General features: G+C 37.7%; 1 protein-coding gene across 6 annotated transcripts in view; it reads left to right on the top strand.

Moving 5' to 3' along the window:
* The first annotated feature begins 1,201 nt into the window (after window positions 1-1,201).
* FASTKD1 (FAST kinase domains 1) overlaps window positions 1,202-18,670 on the top strand; it is a 37,879-nt gene continuing 20,410 nt past the window's right edge. Inside the window, exons 1-7 of one of the 6 annotated variants that reach the window (XM_012781889.3) lie at window positions 1,202-1,418; window positions 2,950-3,015; window positions 3,676-4,190; window positions 5,405-5,473; window positions 9,893-10,018; window positions 15,701-16,099; window positions 18,284-18,394. In XM_012781889.3, the coding sequence (XP_012637343.1) occupies window positions 3,814-4,190; window positions 5,405-5,473; window positions 9,893-10,018; window positions 15,701-16,099; window positions 18,284-18,394 (1,082 nt within the window). In that variant the 5' untranslated portion in view covers window positions 1,202-1,418; window positions 2,950-3,015; window positions 3,676-3,813. Of the gene's footprint in view, window positions 1,881-2,210; window positions 2,631-2,949; window positions 3,169-3,675; window positions 4,191-5,404; window positions 5,474-9,892; window positions 10,019-15,700; window positions 16,100-18,283; window positions 18,395-18,670 lie in introns of those variants that run through there. The other 5 variants (XM_012781890.3, XM_012781892.3, XM_076005636.1 and 2 more) reach the window with 5 other exon arrangements.

Raw genomic sequence — 18,670 nt, 5'->3', positions numbered from 1 at the left:
TTCATTGAAAGGATTCTCACCTGAACATTATGTCTGTTGTAACTTTGATAAGCATTCCTCTTTTGTTATTTATTAAGGTATCTTTTTTTTTTTTTTTTTTTGAGACAGAGTCTCGCTTTGTTGCCTAGGCTACAGTGAGTGCCGTGGCGTCACCCTAGCTCACAGCAACCTCAAACTCCTGGGCTCAAGCAATCCTTCTGCCTCAGCCTCCCAAGTAGCTGGGACTACAGGCATGCGCCACCATGCCTGGCTAATTTTTTCTATATATATTAGTTGGCCAATTAATTTCTTTCTATTTATAGTAGAGACGGGTCTCGCTCTTGCTCAGGCTGGTTTTGAACTCCTGACCTCGAGCAATCCGCCCGCCTCGGCCTCTCAGAGAGCTAGGATTACAGGCGTGAGCCACCGCGCCCGGCCCCTTTATTAAAGTATCTTTTTTTAAATGTCAAGTCTTGTGACTGTTAAAATAAAGTACTATTGTAATTTTTTTAAAAAGAGTATTTGAGAACTGATACCTGTCCACAACATAAGAACAGAAATTGAGAGTCAGAATTTTGATAATTTTATAGCTACTTGATAGTATTATTTTATATATTGTGAAAATAATAAGAAATAAAAATATATACGTGTCATTTCCATGTTTACACTTTTAAATTTCATTTTCCTAAATTTTAAAAATATATTTATTTATTTTTGGTCTTCAATGGTATTTTTTTATTTTTCCCTCTTCAGATTTTTATTTTTTTGCATATTATAAAATATCAGTCCTGGCCCGGCGCAGTGGCTCACGCCTGTAATCCTAGCACTCTGGGAGGCCGAGGCCGGCAGATTGCTCCAGGTCAGGAGTTTGAAATCAGCCTGAGCAAGGGCGAGACCCGTCTCTACTATAAATAGAAAGAAATTAACTGGCCAACTAATATATATAGAAAAAATTAGCTGGGCATGGTGGCGCATGCCTGTAGTCTCAGTTAACTCTGGAGGCTGAGGCAGTAGGATTGCTTGAGCCCAGGAGTTTGAGGTTGCTGTGAGCTAGGCTGACGCCATGGCACTCACTCTAGTCTGGGCAACAAAGTGAGACTCTGTCTCAAAAAAAAAAATCAGTCCTCTAAGGAGTAGGGAAAAAATCCCTCAGATAGTAGAGAAACACTGACCTGAAAGACCTATGTCTTCTTCAACAGGTTGAGACATCCTGAGCTAGTCTGTCTCAATGAAGAACTACAATGTCCAGAATTCCCCCAAATGCGTAGGGGACGCCCATTCCGCCGACCTCGCCGCAACGCCTCCTGGGATATGTAGTGTGTGCCTTCCGCTGCGCATGCGGCTCTCCCCCGGCATTTTTTCCCTCGATTTGGGGCAGACTCTACGTGGGGAAAGGTGATGGGTCTCAAGGAAAGGCTAAAAACACCGGGATAAGAGGGGTGAGCGAGACAACTGAGCCTGTTACATTCGTTGTTAGGCACCTATAACCCTGACTTCTGAGCCTTTGTAAGCAGGCTTCTTCCGGGATCTTCCAGAAAAGTTAATAGGCGTTGAGGGAAAGCCTTGCTGGCAAGTTAGGGCCGGTTAGCAGTGGCGGTTCTTTTCTCACCCAGCGCGGCTTCGGGGCAGGGACGCAGGATTCCATCGAGATACGGAGGCTTCCGTCGGGATATTGGGTTCTTTGAAGCGTGGAGGACTAGGGCTGGCCTGAGCCCATTCCTAGCCAGGACGGTGGAGACCGCATTCATGTTCAGGTCTATTGTATGCCTGGCGGAGAGTACCCCTGTCTCTTGCAAACCGTGTCACTGTTTACCCTGCAGTATACCTGTTTACCGTCGTACCTGTCCTTCACTTAATAGTCCCAAGGCCCCTTCTTTGGTTACTTCTCCAGGATCATTCAGGTGGGGTATTCTAACCATTGAATGGCCTCCAGTATGAGTTGTGGGATGGATAGTGTCTTGAGGATACCTTGCTTTGCAGAGCTTTTTGTGTTGGTATGAGACCCAGGTCACTTTGGGTCAGGATGCTGTATTGATTGCCACAAAATAGCTAGTACAGTTGCATCATATTTGTTTGTGAACAGACAGCTTGGCAAAGCCATAGAGAGGGTCTCAGGCATACTTTTACTGATACAATACCTACGTGTTGGTTTGTTGATGTGATAAGGCTGTTCAAGTAGAAAGAACTGGGTTGTAGTCCCAGCCTCAAGTAGTACTAGAGCAGTTTTTTTTTTTAGCCTTTTTGTTTTTTTTTTTTTTGAGACAGAGTCTCACTTTGTTGCCCAGGCTAGAGTGAGTGCCGTGGCGTCAGCCTAGCTCACAGCAACCTCAAACTCCTGGCTCAAGCAATCCTTCTGCCTCAGCCTCCCGAGTAGCTGGGACTACAGGCATGCGCCACCATGCCCGGCTAATTTTTTCTATATGTATTAGTTGGCCAATTAATTTCTTTCTATTTATAGTAGAGACGGGGTCTCGCTCTTGCTCAGGCTGGTTTCGAACTCCTGACCTCGAGCAATCCGCCCGCCTCGGCCTCCCAGAGAGCTAGGATTACAGGCGTGAGCCACCGCGCCCGGCCTTTTTTTAGCCTTTTTGAACCTAGTTTTCCTTATCTGTAAAATGGAATAAATGGAAATGATGATATCTACCTGGAAGGTTAGTTGAGAGAATTTAATGAGATAATGTATTTTAAAAGTTCTTTGTAAATTGTAACATGTTGCAGAACTAATAGATGATATAATTTTAGTTCCTGCTTTTCTAACCATTGCTTCTCAATTATAAATGTAAACATTTATACTATATTCTTAAAAAGATTATTGTTTTTCATAATTATCTTTAGTTAATATATTGCTTCAAAATGTCTTGAAATATTACTTGATTTCTTAATATTTCTTGACTGGTGCTTTACTTGTCTCATTTATTGTTTAAATCCTGTCTAAGGCCAGTATTGATTAAATTGTTTGAGTTCTTTCAGGGCACAAGAAGAAAGAAGCAAGAAATTACCCACAACTGTATTAACACCCTCAAGAAGAAAAAAAAAGTAAAGAAAATTAAAATTTATTTAAATAAAAAGAAAAAAGAAAGAAAAAAAGAAATTATCCTTAAAGCAAATATAGTAGAGACCATCCTTCTGGAAAAAAAGTTTTAAGTTATGGCTCTGAATTAATAACTACTATTTTTAGAAACTTTAAAGGTGATATATTTATGTATTTCAAACAATTTTACTCTTTTATTCAAAAAGATATTTTGAGTTTGTATATTTTCTTTCCTTCTGCTTTTATGGACAAATTTGAAGACTTTATGTAAATATCAATTTAATATGTAAACAAGGTAAACATTATTTTATGCATGTATTTATTTATTTATTTTTTGAGACAGAGTCTCACTCTGTTGCCTGGGCTAAAGTGCTGTAGCATCAGCCTAGCTCACAGCAACTTCAAAATCCTGCCTCAGCCTCCTGAGTAGCTGGGACTACAGGCATGGGCCAGCATGCCTGGCTAAGGGTAAACATTTTTTAGATGAGTGCAGAAAGAAGTTCCTTTTTCTGGACATTTAGTTTTGGATCAAATCTTGCTACCTACTTTAGACTAAGAAAATTCTCTGGTTAATGCAGAAAAAACTTGTTATTTTAATTTTAACTTTGGAATTAATTTGATATTAATGATATAAACCTAACCGTGTTAAACCAATTCTTTTACAGAAACTGTTGGAATGCTTTAGAACCATCATAATGGAAACAAAATACATGAAGGAAAAACAATTATTTTTATATCATCATATTGCACCTGACTACTAGTTAGAGATGGTTTTTATTTACCTAAGAAAATTTTTGATATAAATGCAAAAAAACCCTTTTTTTCTAGACTCATTGGTTACAAATATGCTTCGTCTAAGAGCTATTTGTCCATTCTCCTGGAGAGCATTTCAATTTCGACCCTTCACTTGTGAACCATTAATTATCCAGATGAATAAGTGTACAGATGAAGAGAAAATATTTGATCTTATTGAAAGAAACAAAGCTATGCTTTCAGAAAGGCAAGTGGGATGTGCATTTAATATACTTTGGCAGCTTCAACAGCAGAAGACCAGCGTATTAAAAAATGTTGAGTATGTCAGAGATCATCCTCAATTTCGTACTCTTTATAATTTAACTGCAAATAAATTCAAATTAATGAATGATGATACCCTTGTGAAAGTGTTATACATCACACAACAGTAAGTAATTTACTTTTAGATTTTATGGAAATGATTATATAGTTTATATTTTAATTTTGTAAAAATCTCTTTAAAATGAAAAATAATGTTTTCTTACTCAGTAAATAGTTTTCTTGATAATTTAATAACTTAAAGATGTTTGGAGTATATTCTTTGATACCTATTAGTAGTATTAGTTTTTTTGTTGTTTTTTTATTCTTTTTTTCTTTTTTTTTTCAGACAGAGTCTCACTTTGTTGCCCAGGCTAGAATGAGTGCCGTGGCATCAGCCTAGCTCACAGCAACCTCAAACTCCTGGGCTCAAGCAATCCTCCTGCCTCAGCCTCCCGAGCAACTGAGACTACAGGCATGCACAACCATGCCCAGCTAATTTTTCTGTATATTTTTAGTCAGCCAATTAATTTCTTTCTATTTTTAGTAGAGAGAGGGTCTTGCTCTTGCTCAGGCTGGTTTCCAACTCCTGACCTTGAGCGATCCTCCCGTCTCAGCCTCCCAGAGTGCTAGGATTACAGGCCTGAGCCATCACGTCCTGCCTCATTAAATATTTTCATTGGTCAGTGAAAGGCATTTTGAAAGGAGCATTTAAAAGAGTGAGAGTGTATAAAGTATAAATGTTTATTCGGTTGTACTAAGAAATCAGAATACTGAAATGGCAGTGGGCCAGAAATAAGGACTGCCTATGTAAGAGGAAAATAATTGAAGTTCACTTTTGCATTATAATTCTTTCTGCATCTGTTTTTAATGATTTAAATATGTTCATGGTCCGGGCGCAATGGCTCATGCCTGTAATCCTAGCACTCTGGGAAGCCGAGGTGGGAGGATCGCTCAAGGTCAGGAGTTCGAAACCAGCCTGAACAGGAGGGAGACCCTGTCTCTACTATAAATAGAAAGAAATTAATTGGCCAACTAATATATATAGAAAAAAATTAGCCGGGCGTGATGACGCATGCCTGTAGTCCCAGCTATTCGGGAGGCTGAGGCAGGAGGATTGCTTGAGCCCAGGAGTTTGAGGTTGCTGCGAGCTAGGCTGATGCCACAGCACTTTAGCCTGGGCAACAGAGTGAGACTCTGACTCAAAAAATAAATGAATAAAATAAATAAATAAATATGTTCATGTCTAGAAAATTATTTTCTCTTGTTTTTATTTTTATTTTATTTTTATTTTATTTTTTTTTAAAGATTCCATGTCTAAGCTTATCTCTTGTTTTTATTGAGGTTTGCTATTGAGGCCCATGATCCACTAGTTGAAGCACTAGTTACAGAAGCATGGAGAAGGCTGGAAAGGCAAGTACTCTGGGTTCAGCTTCTAAGATCAGGGTTAGTACAGTGAAATAGGAGAACAAGGAGCTGCTGCCTGCCTATCAAGCATCATTGAAAAAAATATATTTAAACTCAGTTTAGATCAAGAATTTTTTTTATTGTGTAATGTGTATTGTTTCTTAAAGAGAGAAAAGAAAGCATTTTAAATATTCCCTCTTTAACAGGGGGGAACAGTGTGCTTTTCCATATATAAGATTAATCAAAATATAAAGTAAAATAGAGTCATAGCTATTTAAAGACTACCCTTTTTGAATCTTTTTTTCTGGAAGAATTCAGCCTCAGAAAAGATTCTCAATTGATTGGCTGTCAATAAAAACCTAGAAGTGTAGGAGCCATGATAGAAGAAAAAAAAAAAAGACACCGGTTTAGTAGAAAGGAAGACCATGTAACTATTTGTCTGTCACTCCATTTTTATGGAGAGGCAATGACTAGAGCTTATAAGTGACTTAGAAGCTTTTTAAAGAGAAAAGCTTTCAGGTTCACTGCTGTGGACCTGATCATTTTCTATACTATGCACAGCTATATTTTCAGCATGTTGCTGTAATTGATAATTATGTATAAAAATGGGAAATCTCTTCAGGGTACGCTTGTCAATATAAATAAGTTTGTAAGGATAAATGAGAAGCTCCATTTATAAAACAGCTGAGATAATAGCACAGCTCATTTTGGTAAATCTTCATATATCTCTGAAAATTTTGAATTTTTTAACTTAGGTATTCTGGATGACCTAGGTCCATTATTAGTGGAATAAGGCAAGTGTTAGGTTGGAAAGGGAAAATCAAGGTAAGAGAGAGAAGGTTTTTGAAAACTACAGAGGAATTCTCCCTCTAAACCAAATAGAAACCTAGACCAGAAAGGAAAGGCTCGATTAAGATAAAGAAGAAAAAAACAGCTATTTATTTATAGATAGAGAGGAGCAAGCATTCTAATATTTTTGTTTTTTGGTTTTTTAGCATGTTGCTCTTAAAGCTGAAATCATGATAAATTCTTACAATTATAGACACATAGGCTAGATTAAATTAAGCAAGGGTTAGAAGTTCTCTGGGTTTAGAAATTATGCATTCATCTGAGTTGTGATTTCAGTTAATCTCTAAATCTGTCTTCTCATTTACTGTATTCTTGTATTCTCTACCTGTAGCTATCTTTTATTGAGGGTAAGCAGAGTAATTTTATTGTTTTTGCTAACACTAAGAATTATTTGCTTATTGATCTTTGGGATTGAATTTAGTCATTGTTGATAATAGGTCACAACATTTTATTTCTCTTCAAAGCAACATTAAATGTCATGTATATTTATGCAACTTTTTTGGATCTTACTGTTTACTGTATTAGATACTTAAATTATAAACGTACAGTTGTACTTCTCAGTAAGATATTTCTTGAAAATTTTCCTTCATTTCAAAATAACTCAGAAAGTAATGACTTTAGGTGGTTTTTTCTTGTAGCAATACTTTTTAAAAATAATACTAGGTTATAAAGTTTTTAAACCCTAATTTATATTTCCTATATAGAATTTCTAACAGTTATAGAATAAACATTAATTTCTGAATTTTTAGTCTTTGTGGTCTATGAGGTTAATTTTTTATTACTATAATAGCTATTAATCAATAACCTTGCCAAAATACCTATGAATTTATGTTTTATAACTATAATTTATAATGATTCAAATGGGATAGTCTATTATGGATTAGTACTATATGATGGCTCATGGCAAGGATAATTAGCATGTATTTGAAATCCAAGTTTATTTATTTATTTATTTATTTATTTATTTATTTTTTTTAGACAGAGTCTCACTTTGTTGTCCAGGCTAGAGTGAGTGCCGTGGCGTCAGCCTAGCTCACAGCAACCTCAAACTCCTGGGCTCGAGTGATCCTTCTGCCTCAGCCTCCCGAGTAGCTGGGACTACAGGCATGTGCCACTATGCCCGGCTTATTTTTTATATATATATATCAGTTGGCCAATTAATTTCTTTCTGTTTATAGTAGAGACGGGGTCTCGCTCTTGCTCAGGCTGGTTTTGAACTCCTGACCTTGAGCAATCCGCCCGCCTCGGCCTCCCAAGAGCTAGGATTACAGGCGTGAGCCACAGCGCCCGGCCCAAGTTTATTTATTTTTGAGACAGATTCTCACTCTTCACTCTGTTGCCCAGGCTAGAGTGCTGTGGCATCAGCCTAGCTCACAGCAACCTCAAACTCCTGGGCTCAAGCAATCCTTCTGCCTCAGACTTCCAAGTAGCTGGGACTATAGGCATGCACCACCATGCCCAGCTAATTTATATATATTTTTTTAGTTGTCCAGCTAATTTCTTTCTTTCTTCCTTTTTTTTTTTTTTTTTGAGACAGAGTCTCACTCTGTTGCCCAGGCTATAGTGCCGTGGCGTCAGCTTAGCTCACAGCAACCTCACACTCCTGGGCTCAAGCAATCCTTCTGCCTCAGCTTCCCGAGTAGCTGGGACTACAGGCACACGCTATCATGCCTGGCTAATTTTTTCTATATATTTTTAGTTGGCCAATTAATTTCTTTCTGTTTATGGTAGAGACGGGGTCTCACTCTTGCTCAAACTGGTTTCGAACTCCTGACCTTAAGCGATCCACCCACCTTGGCCTCCTAGCAGCTAATTTCTTTCTTTCTTTCTTTCTTTATTTTTTTTTTTTTTAGTAGAGCTCCGGGGTCTTGCTCTTGCACAGGCTGGTCTCGAACTCCTGAGCTTAAACAGTCCGCCCGTCTCAGCCTCCCAGAGTGCTAGGATTATAGGCGTGAACCACCATGCCTGGCCCATCCATTGTACTCTCGATGAACATTTAGATTGTTTTCAGTTTTTTACTACTACATATTGTGGTGTTATGAACCACTTTAATGCTTGTCTTTTACTGAATTCAAAGTCTTTTATAATCTAAAACAATTCTTCCCTCTCTTTTGTTCTACCATTTACTTGTTGAAGAAATTGGGTCATTTTTCCTATAGAAAAATTCTGAAGTTTTTTACAGCACTGTAGTAGCAGCGTTATATTTGTTAATATACAACATTGAGTCAAAATTGTTCTATCACCTCAAAAAATTAATAAGTAGGCCGGGCGCGGTGAGTCACCGCGCCCGGCCTGTAATCCTAACACGCCTGTAATCCTAACACTTTGGGAGGCCGAGGCCTTGGGCGGATTGCTCAAGGTCACGAGTTTGAAACCAGCCTGAGCGAGACCCCGTCTCTACCAAAAAAAATAGAAAGAAATTAATTGACCAACTAAAAATATATATACAAAAAATTAGCCAGGCATGGTGGCGCGTGCCTGTAGTCCCAGCTACTCCGGAGGCTGAGGCAGGAGGATCGCTGAGCCCAGGAGATTGAGGTTGCTGTGAGCCAGGCTGACGCCATGGCACTCACTCTAGCCTGGGCAACAAAGTGAGACTCTGTCTCAAAAAAAAAAAAAAAAAAAAAATTAATAAGTAAATGATTCAAGTAATTTTGAGTGATTTTTTGCCCTTTATAAATCTTTATCTTTCTTTATCTGACTTTTTATCTGTTACAATTTGTTACTTTTATAATAATAATCAACATTTTGGGTTGGGCACGGTGGCTCACACCTATAATCCTAGCACACTGTGAGGCTGAGGGGGGAGGATTACTTGAGCTCAGGAGTTCAGAACTAGCCTGAGAAGAGTGAGACCCTCATCTCTACTAAAAGTAGAAAAAGCTTAGCTGGGCATTGTGGCCTGCACCTGTAGTTCCCGTCACTTGGGAGGTTGAGACAGGAGGATCCCTTGAGCCGAGGAGTTTGAGGTTGCTGTGAGCTGGGCTAATGCCACAGCACTGTAGCCCAGGCAACAGAGGGAGACTCTGTCTCAAAAAAAAAAAAAAAATATATATATATATATATATAAAAGGAAGGAAAAAAAACCATTTTGGCTGGGTGCGGTGGCTCACTCCTGTAATCCTAGCACCCTGGGAGGCCAAGGCCAGAGAATCCCTCGAGTTCAGGAGTTTGAAACCAGCCTGAGCAAGGGCAAGACCCTGTCTTTACTAAAAATAGAAAGAAATTAATTGACCAACTAAAAATATATGTACAAAAAATTAGCCCGGCATGGTGGCACATGCCTGTAGTCCCGGCTACTCAGAAGGCTGAGGCAGTAGGATCACGCCCAGGAGATTGAAGTTGCTGTGAGCTAGGCTGATGCCAGGGCACTCACTCTAGCCTGGGCAACAAAGTGAGACTCTTTCTCAAAAAAAAAAAAAAATTCTGTTACGATTTGTTACTTTTATAATATCAACATTTTAGAAAAAAATTATATTAATAGTATTTTTGATTACTTTTCTTTTATAACTATGTATTATATGTTTTAAGTAAAAGTAAATACTAATGATCTCCTTCATGTATTTCCTTTAATAGGTTTGATGTTAATGTCCTGTCAGTATTTTCCTCTTGCCTAGCAAATCAACATTTGTATTTTAGTCCATTAATGGGAAAAATAGCTGATATTGTACATAAGAACTTGGAAACCATACAGGACTTAAGGTAAATTTATTTAGGGGCCTTGTCTTATGGTATAAAAATCCAGGGCTTTAGATGTAGACACAGATTGGCTACGATGTAAGGCTAATTTACTTAACCTCTTGGAAGTTTATTATCATCTACAAGATAGAAGTAGTAATAGTATACTATTGCAGTGTTGCTCTGGGGATTACACATAAGGTACACATAGAGTATAATATAATATCGTTGAACTCTGTGCAGGGTTTGAGATTTGACCTTATTTGCAAGATCTTTCATCTCCTTGGTTAAATTTATTCCTAGGTATTTTATTTTATTTTTTCTAGCTATTATAAATGGGATTGAGTTCTTTATTTGGTTCTCAGCTTGGTCATTGTTGGTGTATAGAGATGCTATTGATTTTTGAACATTGATTTTATTACCTGAGACTTTGCTGAATTCATTTATCAAATCTAGGAGTCTTTTTGGAGGCATCCTTAGGGTTTTCTAGGTATAAGATGTTGTTATTGGCAAACAGATAATTTGATTTTCTCATTTCCAATGTTCAGGCCCTTTATTTCTTTCTCTTGCCTGATTGCTCTGGCTAGGACTTCCAGTTTAGTGTTGAATGGAAGTAGTGAAAGTGGGCATCCATGTCTTATTCCAATTCTTAGGGGGAATGCTTTCAACTTTTCCGCATTTAGAATGATGTTGACCGTGGGTTTGTCATACATGGCTTTTATTATTTTGAGACATATTCTTTCTATGCCAGATTTTTTGAGAGTTTTTATCATGAACGGATGCTGGATTTTATCAAATACTTTTTCTGTATCTATTGAGTTTTTTTTTTCAGCACTTTCAAAATGCCATCCCATTTTCTTCTGGCATATAAGGTTTTTGCAGAGAGGTCTGTTGTTAGTCTGATAGGGTTTCCTTTATAGGTGACTAGACCCTTTTCTTTTACTAATTTAAAAATTCTCTCTTTAACTTCAACTTTAGTCATTCTGATTATAATATGCCATGGTGAAGTCTTTTTTGCAATGCATTGGCCTGAGGATCATTGGAACTTCTGTATCTAAATGTATAACTCTCTTGCTAGTCCTGGGAAGTTTTCATAGATTATTTCCTTAAATAGGATTTCTAAACTTTTGATCTCTCTGTCCCCTTGAGACTATCAATAATTTGTAAGTTCACTTGCTTTATGTTGTCCCAGGTGTCTTAAAGGCTTTGCTCATTTTTTTTTTTTTTTTTTTTTTGACAGTCTTACTCTGTTGCCCAGGCTAGAGTGCCATGGCATCGGCCTAACTCACAGTAACCTCAAACTCTTGGCCTCAGGCGATCCTCCCACCTCGGCCTCCCAGAGTGCTAGGATTACAGGCATGAGCCACCACGCGTGGCCCTGCTTATTTTTTTAAAATTCTTTTTTCCTTATTTTTGTCTGACTGGATTATTTCAAAAGTCCTGCCTTCAAGTTCTGAGATTCTTTCTTTTGCTTGGTCTAGTTTGTTTTTGAAACTTTCAAATATGTTTTGTATTTCCTTCAATGAATTTTTTAGCTCCAGAATTGTTATTTCTTTATTTTGAGTCAGGGTCTTGCCTGGGCTAGGGTGCAGTGTTGTCATCATAGCTCACTGTAACCTAAAACTCCAGAGCTCAGGTGATCCTCCTGCCTCAGTCTCCTGAGTAGCAGGGACTATAGGCGTGCATCACCATACCTGCCTAATTTTTTTTTTTCTTTTTTTGTAGAGATGATGGGGGTCTCACTCTTGCTCAGGTTGATCTTGAACTCCTAGCCTCAAGCAATCCACCTGCCTTGGCCTCTAAAAGTGTTAGTATTACAGTGAGCCACTATGCCTGGCCTATTTCATTTTTTTAGAGATATCTATTTTGTTGATATATTTCTCATTCACAGTGTGAATTGATTTTTTGATTTCTTTGTATTGGTTTTCAGATTTCTCTTGCATGTCATTCAGCTTCTTTAGAATCAATATTTGGAATTCTTTATCTGGCATAATGAGGAATTCTTTTTGATTTGGATCCATTGCTGGACAATTGTTCTGGTCCTTTGGTGGTATCATATTTTCATGCTTTTTCATGTTTCCTGTGTCTTTCTCCTGACATCTGTACATCTGATGTAGTAGTCACTTGTTCTGATTTTTAAAAATTGCTTTTGAAAGGGATGATTTTTTTTTCCCTGAAGATATATATGTTGTTGGTTGAGTAGGATACTTTGGCTTTGATTTGGGGCATCTGCAGTAGTGTGGTCTTTGTATGTTTTCTTAGGCAGTACATAGGGTCAATAGTATCTGTGATTATTTTTGATGGCTTAGGGAATAGTTATTAGCTGAGGCTGTGGAAATTTTGTTGGGGACTTGAATGCTAGTTGAGCCAGTCTTTGGGCCCTAGTGGTAGAAGCAGTGGTCTGAGTATGCCTGATTTTAGGCCCACTTATGTTGACAGTGGTGTTAGTGTGTGCTAGAGGGCCAATTCTTGGGTCTTCAGGTGGCTTGTTTAGAAGCTAGTAGTTGGAGCAGAGGTCTGGGTGAGTCGGCAGGTTCATAGGCCCCTGAGCAGCTGGTGTGATGTGGAAGATGGCAGTAGTGGTGGTGGAGCCACCTACTAGGAACTAAGTAATCTGTGTTGATATTTCTGGTAGCTGCAGTGGATTAGGCAGGCTAGTCTCTAGTCTCACAGATGCCTGTAACAGATCGGTGGATGTTGTCTTAAGTGTGCTTAGGAAAGCTTGGTCTCCTCCTCCCTTCTTAGCTAAGTGGTTGCTGTACCTCTGCCCAAGGGTGAGGCATGGGTTATTGTTAAACTTTTAAAATGGCACTGGCTGTGGGCTTGCAATCAAACAAAGCAGGGCCCATTTCAGTCAAGCATCATGGGCATGAAACTGGGGAGTGTGGTCTGCTTATGTCTCTGTCTCACAAGGGTGTGTTGCAGGGTGGTGGGAATTGTCCTACATGTGTGTAGGAGAGCTTGGCCTTCCCTATCCCTCCTCTGCTGGGTGGGGCTTCAGCTGTGTCAGCCCAAGCTCAGCCTGAGGACAGGGGGCTGCCTGGCTTTAAACTCCCAAAATGGCACATTGGGCCTTTAACCAGAGGGTGTAGGTCCCTTCTCAGGCTGGTTGAGTTGGCAGGAAACTGTGGGGAGTGCACTTTACTTGAGACGTGATCCTATGGCAGCTGGCTGGCTGCAGAATGGTGGGCACCATCTCAGATGCATACTGGAAAGCCTGGTTTCACTGCTTCTACCCAGCTACAACCACATCAATCCAAAATCAGCCCAAGGGCAGGACACAGCACAGTGCCAAACTCTCAAACTGGCACTTTGGATCTACAACTGGAAAGGTTGGGGCCCCACCCAGGCAAGCAGCATGGGGAGGAAACTGGAAAATGCTTTCCATTCACATTTCAGTCTTAGCAGCAGCCTACAAGCAGGGCAGTGGGGACCTTCCCTGGGGTGCATGGGAGCACTGGGCTCCTCTATCCCTCCTTGCAGCTGCGCAATGACTGCTGGTACGCCCATGGTTCCCCATTTTCTAGGCTCTCAGAATGGCACTCAGCTCAAGCTGCTGTAGGCTCAGATGCCTGTGGGATTTTGCATGGATTCCCTTCCTGTATCAATGTCTCTGTTTAATCTCCAAGGAGTTTCCTATGTGAGACTCAAGTCCTGTATGAGTCAGGGGGTTTTCTTGTACCCAAGATAGTAAAAGTTCTTTTTGGGGGCTTCTATCTCACTGTGTCCCTGTGTCCAGGAGCTTTTCCTACCTGTTAGCCAGTGCTTGGCTGGACAACTTACTCTGAACCTTCTCCTTATATACTTTTGGTGCTTCTCGTCACTTCCCTGGTGAATCCTAGTATTCTCTCCTAGATGATCTGTTCAAAATGTGAGAATCTCAGCTGGGTATGGTAGCTCATGCCTATAATCCTAGCACTATGGGAGGCCGAGGTGGGTGGACTGCTCAAGGCCAGGAGTTTGAAACCCGCCTGAGCAAGAGTGAGACCCTGTCTCTACTGAAAAATAGAAAGAAATTAGCTGGACAACTAAAAATATAGAGAAAAAATTAGCCGGGCATGGTGGCACATGCCTGTAGTCCCAGCTACTTTGGGAGGCTGAGGCAGGAGGATTGCTTCAGCCCAGGAGTTTGAAGTTGCTGTGAGCTAGGCTGATGCCACGGCACTCTAGCCCAGGCAACAGAGTGAGACTGTCTTAAAAAAAAGTGAGAATTTCCTTACGCTTCTGGTTCCTCTCCAAGGAGGAGGCGTTCTGACACATGTAAGAACATGGATGATGAACATGGAAGACTTTATGCTAAGTGAAATAAGCTGGACACAAAAGGACAAATATTGTATGATTCCTCTTAATGTGAGGTAAATTCATAGAAATAGAAAGTAGGATTGTCATTGGCAGGGAATGGAGGGAAGTAGGGATAGGGAGTTACTGTTTAATAGATAAGGAGTTTCAGCTTGGGAAGGTGAAAAACTTCTATAGGTGGATGGTGTTGATGGTTGCATAACAATGTGAATGTCCTTAATACCACTGAAGCATACTCTTAAAAATGGTTGAAATGGTAAAATTTTGTTATGTATATTTATCCCCCATCCCAGCCCTGAAAGTAGCCTGTAAAAGTGGTGACAATGAAAATCAACTGTAATTTTTTTAGCTTTTAAAAATCTTATAGACCCCTTTGAGAATCTAATCTTTGGACACTGTTCCACTGCAAACTGCAATTAGAAATAAATACACAATTAAAAAAATAATTTTGGAGGTTTGTGGTTAAACTAAATAGCAATGGTATTTTAATTAATATTAATTAATATTAACAGTACACATTTTACCTGGAAAAGGCAAAATATTGTACAATTGGAAATTTAACAAAAATATTTATTTTATTGAAAAGATTGGAGAAATTCAGAGACGAACAAAAATACCAACAGTCTCACTATCCTAATAGTTGAGATGGTTTTAGATTTGTATTTTTGTCTTTTTTGTAGATTGTTTTCTAATTTTCCCCAAGCATTTGTTTTATTTCTTTTCTGTTTTCATACTTTATTCATTATAGGTACATTCTTGTATTTGTATAGTTCTCTGTTGTATCATGGAAGAATAGTCTTTTGAAAGCATGCACCATAACTTAGTAATTTTGATGTCTTCCATAGTGCCTAGAAAAGTGACTTATGCTCCTTAAGTGTTTATTGAGTTAAGAAATATTAAATGCCATCCCTTGTTCAGTACCTGTCTTGTTGTATATTAATATCAATCTAGCATAAAATGTTAAAAAATATGAAATCATTCAATAGTGAGAAAAATATTGCTAACATTTTATTAGCAAATTATACCTATGCAGAGAAAGGAATAATAAAAACGTCTACTTCTAAAAATTCAAAATGAGACTTTTAATGTTTGATTCATGGGTTATTGGTCCAAAATGATTTCTGAGTAAATTTCACTAGAATATTCTCCGACAATGTTGTTTTAGCTACAGAAAAAGGTACTTTATACAATCAATGCAAAATATTATTTTAGTACTTTTTGTCTCAAAGGGGTGATTGATTGTTAGGAGATCAGAATTCAACTCCCACTAGTATTTAAAAGAAAAATTTTGTGGTATAAAACTCATAATATTTTTATCACTTCCTTTCTATATCTAATCATTTAGTTTCAGAATTGGTCATTATTCTTAGGTGATATAAAAATCTTTGCATCTTTTTTCTTTTTCAGGTCCTTATCTGTCTTGATGGTCAACATATCTTCTTTAATATCACGATATTTTCAAGAACAATTAGTGAACAAAATAGAACTTCTTTTTGACACCACAGATTCTTCTGAGGTCGATATTGCAAGAAGAACAGTACAATTTCTTCAAAATGTTAAATATAGTTATCCTCCACTGTTAGAAAGGTGTAATAAAATATTTTTAAGTAATGCGAACCACCTTGATTTGGATTCCATCAGTGAAATACTTAGTCTATACCAGTTTCTACAGTTTCATAATTTTGAGTTTGTTACAATGGCTAAAAAGAGGCTAATTGAAATGATTCCTCTGTTTGATCACACTGCTAGCTTTGTAAAATTGTTTGTAGCATTGGGACCCATAGCAGGACCTAAAGAAAAGAAACGGTAAGTTCAGTTTAAAATGCTTACTTTGTTTGTTGGGAATATATGGAGCCTTTGAGCTTAGGTCTTCTTGCAGCTCTGGAAGGCACAAAAAATCACCCCATTAGATTGTGGAAGGGAAAATAATCTGTTATGCTCTGCTCTTTGATTTTTTTTCTTCTTATTATAATTTGCATCTCAAACTCTTACTCTATTGCTATATTCTGAAAAGTGTCCAATAAACTTGTGGTGCAGGACCAGCACAGAAAAAGATGAGGGAAAACACCATATAAGTGTTTTTATTCTCCCTTCCTGGACCATGTGACTAGATTTTTACACAGACATAAGACTCCCCTACCCAGCATATTTGTATGGAATATTTAGAATCATAGTTGTTGTAATAATGGACCATTTTATGTTATGTTGTCTTTATCACATTCATCAAAGCATTTATTACGTACTTGATATATGTTTCTATGTCAGGTTTGAGTGAATTTTATCTGGCTCGTTTAAGAATTTCCAGTTTTACCAGATATTGATGTAAATAGAAATATTTGGGTTATAAAGAGCAAATATTAAATTAATAACATAAGTATAGTTAATAGATAAGATTTTTCTCTTCCTAGGCCATGTGACTGGATTTACACACAGATAAAAGCTTCTTCTGTGATTTACACACAGATAAAAGCTTCTCATACACTTATGCTACGTTCTCCCACGTAGCATAAGTGTATGAAATATTTAGAATTATGGTAGTCCTAATAGAGAAATATGATTAGTAGATTCAGTTAAGCAGGAGTTTGAGGAGTTACAAAATAGAGGAATCTACTTTGCATCATTACTCTTTTAGGAAAAACTTTATGGAGAAAGTTTTATTTTTTAGAGTACTTTGAATTATATGAAAAAATTTAAGAGTACATCTTAATATTATATCATGATGGAAATAAGATGATTATTTAAAAAACTTTATTGTAGGCCGGGCGTGGTGGCTCATGCCTAAAATCCTAGCACTCTGGGAGGCTGAGGCAGGTGGATCGCTCAAGATCAGGAGTTGGAGACCAGCCTGAGGAAGAGGGTGGCCCCCGTCTCTACTAAAAATAGAAATTAATTAGCCAATTAAAAATATATATGGAAAAAATTAGCTGGGCATGGTGGTGCATGCCTGTAGTCCCAGCTACTCAGGAGGCTAAGGCAGAAGGATTGCTTGAACCCAGGAGTTTGAGGTGGCTGTGAGCTAGGCTGAGACCACGGCACTCTAGCCTGGGCAACAGAGTGAGACTCTGTCTCAAAGAAAAACTTTATTGTATTTTTTTTGTCACTAAGTACCATTAAAATCTCACATCCTACAGCAGTACAAAAGTTGAATTTAACCGAATCTCTGCCTTCAAGGAATTTATATTCCAGTTGAGAGGGTAGAAATAAATAATTGAAATATGTATATACCATAACATCATAACATAGTTTATGAATAAGCAATACAATTAGTGATATAGTTAGTCAGTGCTGTAGACAGAGGAGAGAAAAATGTCAACTGAGTGGTTGGAGAAAATCTGGAGAGAAGCTGGGTTTGAAACATTTGAAAAGGTTGGTGAAAAGGGTGGTAAGTTATCCAGTATGAATAGACAATTAGTTTATCCTGCTGTCCTCAGATTACATGTTTTAGGCTTGCCTTCTAAATTAGTCTTGATACTTTCATTACTGCACCATTTTGGATAGCTTCAAAATGGACCATCTTTGTTGATTTTCAGTTTATAGTGTTACATCAAGTGCTTATTTTGTAAGATTTCTGATAATATGCAGGTTTATTGACTTCCTGCTTAGTTTTCATTCAATTTTAAAACATTGGGATATTGCTGGAATATCAGTTATTAGTTCCTTAGCTGTCTAGTACTCAGTAACTTCACAGAATCATAGTATTATCATTATAACCTTATTTGAAAATCATTAAAAGATTATCTGTATTTTTCTAACAGTTTAAGATTAGATTATACTGAGGCCTTAATTACTTTGAAGAAAATATATTTTTCTTTGATTCAATAATTTTATATTATCCCCAAATATGTGAGAAGGAGATTGGAATTATATATTGTATTTAATTTTTGTTTATATTATTTCTTTTCAATTTGTTGCCTAAGAAATGTTATTTAAAACAATTTTTCCAACTAATTTTTAATTTTTCAACATAAAAATATTTTTCTTTGCTTTTAGACTTAAATCAACTATGTTATTGATGTCAGAGGAGTTGACCAGCCAGCAAGCCCTGGCAGTGTTGGGAGCAATGGAAGAGATGGAAAGCAGAAATTCACATCTGATTAAAAAGTAGTTTTTTCTGAAATTTATGGTGTTAACTTTAGTTGTCATTCACAAATAGACTATTTTTCTGAGGAAAAAATTTTTTAAATTTAATCTAGCTGTTGTTTTGAAGAAATAATGAATTAACACTTAAGGAATTATTTATGTTCTAGTTTTTTTCCCAAAATAGAGATGACAAAATTGTTTATTGCATCTTTCATTTCATTTGGTGCTATTTTTATACTCAAGCAAAGCATCATAGTCTAGTAAAGTGGAGAGCTTAAAGAAAGGACCTTACTTTTC

Source organism: Microcebus murinus, chromosome 8 (genome assembly GCF_040939455.1).
Source record: "Microcebus murinus isolate Inina chromosome 8, M.murinus_Inina_mat1.0, whole genome shotgun sequence".
NCBI lineage: Eukaryota > Metazoa > Chordata > Mammalia > Primates > Cheirogaleidae > Microcebus > Microcebus murinus.
The sequence above is the reverse complement of the archived record's forward strand: the minus strand, read 5'-3'. Positions and strand labels throughout refer to the sequence as shown.